General features: G+C 31.8%; 1 protein-coding gene across 1 annotated transcript; it reads left to right on the top strand.

Moving 5' to 3' along the window:
* The first annotated feature begins 350 nt into the window (after positions 1-350).
* Positions 351-3,893, top strand: LOC131173175 (probable LRR receptor-like serine/threonine-protein kinase At3g47570). The gene is made up of 3 exons (XM_058135102.1): positions 351-2,047; positions 2,171-3,045; positions 3,264-3,893. The coding sequence occupies exons 1-3, from the start codon at positions 351-353 to the stop codon at positions 3,698-3,700; spliced, it is 3,009 nt and encodes a 1,002-aa protein (XP_057991085.1). The 3' UTR covers positions 3,701-3,893.
* The last annotated feature ends 2,035 nt before the right edge of the window (positions 3,894-5,928 follow it).

The raw sequence follows: 5,928 nt of genomic DNA, 5'->3' as shown, positions 1-5,928 counted from the left end.
TGGCCCTATAATACGTTATCCTATATTTTAATAAGAAATTTTTAAACAAATTTAGTCTATTATATTATTTATAAATTTTTAAAATTCATCGGTAAATTATCCAAATTCATTGTAATAAAATTTAATCCCACTATTAAAGGTCACTTTTCTTTAAGCATCATTTCCTCTAAATTGTTGTCATTGGTTAGGTAGTTGCCCCTATAGCACGCTCTGAAATATTTTAATACTTGTGTTAAATAGTTTATCACATTAATGTATCACACGTCCCATCTCCATAAATTGCTTTCTACTTGATTAATTGAACATACCAATTCCTAATCTATAACCTCAAAAACTCTCAAACTACAGATATGGGGCTTTATTGCAAGAGTTCGTCAGCATCTTTCTCAACCTTGTGCCTCCTTTATATTATTCATTTCTTGTGCTTCAACTCGCCAGCAGCCTCTGCCATTCACAGGAACAATGTGACAGATCGACTTGCATTGTTGGAACTCAAGGCCAAAATAAGTAACGACCCTTTTGGGGTCATGAGCTCATGGAATAGCACTCTTCGCTTCTGCCGCTGGTATGGGGTCACCTGTGGGCGAAGACACCAAAGAGTCACAAGGTTAGACCTACAATCCCTCAAACTTTCAGGTTCCATATCACCACATGTTGGTAATTTGAGCTTCTTACGGAAGTTGATCCTCGCAAACAATAGCTTCAGCCACGAGATCCCTCCTCAGATTGGCCGTTTACGCAGACTGCGAACGTTGTCTCTTTTTGACAATTCAATTGATGGCCAAATTCCTCCCAGCATATCTAACTGTTCAAACCTTATTATCTTTGATTTGGCTAACAACAATCTTGTAGGGGAAATCCCAGAGGAGCTTGGTTCCTTGCTGATGCTAAAATACTTCAATATATATGGCAGTAATTTAATAGGGACTCTCCCACCATCTTTCGGGAATCTGTCGTCCCTTCAGATGCTTTATGCATCTAAAAATCATTTGAAAGGAAATCTCCCAGAAAATTTAGGCCAAATGAAGAGTCTATGGCTTTTATCAATTTTTGAAAATGGATTTTCGGGTACCATCCCTTCCTCCATCTTCAATCTTTCTTTGATCAAGGTTTTAGACCTGTCATCTAACCAATTCCAAGGGAACCTTCCCTTGAGCATTGGAAACTCTCTTCCAAATCTCCAATTTTTTTCTATCGCTGATAATCTATTCACTGGCACCATTCCAACTTCAATTTCTAACGCCTCAAATCTAGAATTTCTTGATCTACCCGTAAATAATCTCACCGGAAAAGTGCCTTCTCTTGACAAGTTAAATGGACTTTCAGAATTAGGGATTGGTGGCAACAATTTAGGAAGTGGGAAAGCTGATGACTTGAGATTTCTATCCACTTTAACGAATGCCACAGCTTTAGGACACCTACAAATAGCCGAAAACAACTTTGGAGGGGAACTTCCTGAACACATTGCCAACTTTTCAAAACAGCTCCACTTCTTTGACATAGGAAACAATCAGATATCTGGAAACATCCCAGATGTAATACAGGTTCTTGTTAACTTGGAAGTTTTCAATGCAGTAGCGAACAAACTCTCAGGTACAATTCCATCTGGCATTGGACAGCTTCAAAATCTAAAAAAACTTAACCTTGGAGGAAATAATTTGTCGGGATATATTCCATCATCTCTGGGAAACCTGACAAATTTACTTGAAATTGATTTAGATAACAATAATCTTCAAGGAACCATCCCTACCAGTCTGGGCAGGTGCAAAAAATTGCTCACACTTGATTTTTCTAGAAACAATCTTAGTGGTCCCATACCCCCACAAGTTATTGGACTTTCCTCTTTGTCAATAGTTTTTAATTTGTCCATAAATAATTTGTCTGGTTCCCTTCCAAAAGAAGTAGAAAATTTGAAGAATCTAGGAACCCTTGCCATTAATGAGAACATGTTGTCAGGGGAGATTCCCAGTGGTCTTGGCAGTTGTACAAGTCTAGAATTGTTATTCATGAGTGCCAACTTGTTCCAAGGGTCCATTCCTTCCTCTTTTGGTTCATTAAGAGGCATTAGAGAGTTAAATCTTTCTCATAATAATTTGTCAGGCAAGATTCCAGAGTTTCTAAAGAGCTTCAAATCAATACAGCTTTTGGATTTGTCTTATAATGATTTTGAGGGCATGGTACCGGTAGAAGGAATTTTCAAGAATTCTAGTGCTACCTTTATGGTAGGAAATAAAAATCTATGTGGCGGCAGGCCTGATTTTGGACTGCCTGTGTGCAAGTTTGAACAATCAATGAGAAGACCAACTGCAAAATTGAAGATCATAATTTCTATGGTTTTTGTGGTTATAGGCGTTGCACTTTTGCTTGTTTCTTTGCTTCTTTGGCGCCATTCAAGAAAGAGAAGAAGAGAATCTACATCACAATTTGATGGCAATTCACTATTGAAGTTGTCATATAAAAGTCTGCTTAAAGCCACCAATGGATTCTCTTCAGATAATTTAATTGGTATTGGTAGCTTTGGATCTGTATATAAAGGAATTCTTAATCAAGAAGAAATGGTAGTTGCAGTTAAGGTGCTTAACCTGATGCGAAGAGGAGCTTCAAAGAGTTTTATAACCGAATGTGAGGCCTTACGAAATGTCAGGCATCGAAATCTTGTGAAAGTACTCACAGCTTGTTCAGGAGTTGATTATCATGGCAATGATTTCAAAGCATTGGTTTATGATTTCATGGTTAATGGGAGCTTAGATGTCTGGTTGCATCCAACTCTTGGATTAGATGAGGTGCCAAGGACTTTAAATGTTATCCAAAGATTGAATATCGCTATTGATGTTGCTTCTGCACTTGAGTATCTTCATTGTCATTGTGGAACACCAATTGTTCATTGTGATCTAAAACCAAGTAATGTCCTTCTCAATGAAGATATGATCGGACATATAAGTGATTTTGGGTTAGTAAAGTTCCTTTCTATTGGGATGCTTAACTGTTCAACGAATCAATCTAGCTCACTTGGAATAAGAGGAACTATTGGTTATTGCCCTCCAGGTAATCGCCCTAAAACATATTTTTCACTATTTCCTTCACCATATATTTGCTTTTGTTTACTTAATATAATAATTGATGAAATGACAAGCATTGACTTCTCAGTTTTACTTTGACGTCTAAAATCTGTAGTTTTCTAATTTAATAAGCTAGAAGAATTCATTATTTTTTATGTGTTTCAAATCAAATCAATTAACTATGTCTTGATGTGTGTATTGTAGAATATGGTGTGGGAAGTGAGGTATCAACACAAGGTGACGTATATAGTTTTGGCATACTTTTGTTGGAGATGTTCACAGGAAAGAGGCCAACTGATGACACGTTCAAAGAGAATTTGAACCTTCACAATTTTGTCAAAAGAGGTTTGCTAGAACAAGTGAAAGAGATTATAGATCCCAACCTTTTTCAGATGCAACTCAATGCAGACACAACACAAAATCATAACCACAATTTTATGATTAGGAGAAACAACATATTCATTGAATGCTTGATTTCAACATTAGAAATTGGAATCTCTTGTTCTATGGAATCACCACAAGAGCGCATGAATATGAGTGATGTTGTTGCTCAGCTCTCTTCTATTAGAAACAAACTTGTTGGAACTAGATTACCCAGGGAGAGAGAAACTGTAAGTGCACTTCAAGTGGCAGGTAAATAATTCTATTCTTTTGTTGAAATACAGAATGAAACTTGTCATATGCGTATAACAAAATCTAATATGATACTCAAAAAGATTTTGATATTTCGTTTGTAATATCTGTTACATATTTCATCGCAGGTACTAAAGATTGATCACTTCAAAGCTGAATGTTCCTTAGTCTATGTAATCTCCCCAATTAGTTGTATTTGGTACGAGGATATTTAAACTTCTGAATTATAATAAGCGATGCTGTATTTGGTAATGTCTCCAATTAGTCTATGGTGTGCCCTTGTTGTGTTCTAAGAGATGGGGTTTGTGCCCTAACTGCCACCCCTTGTGGTGATCGTGGTAGACTGGGAATGTTTGGATATTGGTTGTATTTGAGCTACGTACTATGATCAATAATATTATTTTGAGGTATTTTTCAAGATAATTGAATTGTAAATACTTAATAAATGTTTATTACAAATTTGGATTATCTTATATCTTTTAAAGTTTTAGTGTCGATTCGATTCAAAAATAAGTCATGAAAATAAAGTTCTTATTCTTTTCTTTTAATTAAGTCTCATTCATCTTAAAAAAAATATTTCATGAACTTATCATGTCAGCAATAATACTCCATATTAACATTGAAAATTATTAAAATTAAAAACATTTGATAAAAGTGTTATAGTGCATAAATATTTATATATTTTTTTTTATTATTAAGCCTTATCTAAAACAATCATAAATCATGCATATTTGAAATTATGGCATATTAATTTATTAATAATTAGGAGTATAATTTACGCTATATTACCGTTTATCCTTAGACTTGAATATTTTAAAATCTATTATTGTTAGAGGTCCATCTTGATCCAATTTAGCACAATAAAAATTTGAAAAAAATAAAAATTTCCCATACACATGTTGTATTAAATTACCCTCATGATCCTACTGAAATAATTTTTTATTCTGTTAAAACTTTAAAAATTATTTTATTTAATAAATTTAGACTTGTTAACACTTCATCCTAAACATCTATTATTTAAATCTTTTAAAATAAATAATAAACTTAAAAGAAAATCAAAATTTATATACGAAAACTCTAAATGACATAACCATATAATTTTTTTCTCACTAACTCTTCCTTTTATAATTTTCATTTATCCTCATTCTCATATGCACGTAGTCACAATCTTTTTCCCTTTTTCATCTTCACTCTGCGCGCGCACACTCACATCTTCCTTTGCATACTCAGTTTAGGTTGATACAATGTAGTTGTCAATGTATGTGATATATGCTTTCTATTAGCTTTGTACTGCGTTTGCTTCACTAATAAAATGCTATTCTTATTTTACTTCAAATGCTTAATTTTTAATTAATTAAGAGCTTCATTTCAGATATTTCAAAAAAAAAAAATTCATTTCAGCTCCATCGACTGGTTCTATCACCTTACTATACCACTTACTATTAATCGCATTTATTAATAAATATTTTATTTTATCAGTAAGTTTGTTAATATTTGCTATTATGTAACAACAAAAATTTTATATGATTAATTTATAGTATTTATTAATAAATGATATTAATTAAAGATTAAATTATTTATTACATTACCTCTCACATAAGTAAGAGTATTAATTATCGTATCAATATTAATTTCATCTATAAACTGACTAACAGATATATTGTAACAAATCTAAAGTTCTATTTACTTCAAGAAAAATAACTTATATATAAAAAAATATTTTTCGTGAAAAATGTTTCCTTTAAAAATATTTTTCATAAAATTATTTTTTGTTATTTAGTTACAGTGTTAAATTAATGGTATGTGTTTATTATAAGTGTTTTCAATTTTTAATAAGATTATTAAAATCTAAAAAATAAAAAAAATATCTTTCTGTTTAAAAAAAAGAAGAAGTCATTGTTTTTAAAAATAACTTAATTTTTATTTTTTAAAAAAATAATTTAATTAATTTTTTAAGAAAATATTTTCAATTGATTAATTTTTCTGAATATTCTAAATATTAAAAAAAATTTTAAAAAAATATTTTTCATGAAATAAATATAACAGAATTATTATTTTCTTAAAGAATAATTATATGAGCATATGCTCAGAGTCAATTTAGTCTGCAAAAGACCATTCAAAACGTTTTGTAGAACTGCAAACGCACATTTTTACTGTTAATTTTTAAAAAAGTGTAACCCATCCAAGACGTTCATAGCATGAAATTCTCCTTCTCATGAACATCTCAATAATTTAT

This window comes from Hevea brasiliensis, chromosome 14 (assembly GCF_030052815.1).
Source record: "Hevea brasiliensis isolate MT/VB/25A 57/8 chromosome 14, ASM3005281v1, whole genome shotgun sequence".
Classification (NCBI taxonomy): Eukaryota; Viridiplantae; Streptophyta; class Magnoliopsida; order Malpighiales; family Euphorbiaceae; genus Hevea; species Hevea brasiliensis.
This window is presented reverse-complemented; position numbering and strand designations above follow the sequence as displayed.

What these genes read in the sequence shown, in the direction of transcription:
- LOC131173175 (XM_058135102.1), top strand. Translation starts at nt 351, where the DNA reads ATGGGGCTTTATTGCAAGAGTTCGTCAGCATCTTTCTCAACCTTGTGC. An exon ending in GGGTCCATTCCTTCCTCTTT is followed by an intron (nt 2,048 to 2,170) that starts TGGTTCATTAAG and finishes TAATGATTTTGA; the next exon opens with GGGCATGGTACCGGTAGAAG. An exon ending in TATTGGTTATTGCCCTCCAG is followed by an intron (nt 3,046 to 3,263) that starts GTAATCGCCCTA and finishes TGTGTATTGTAG; the next exon opens with AATATGGTGTGGGAAGTGAG.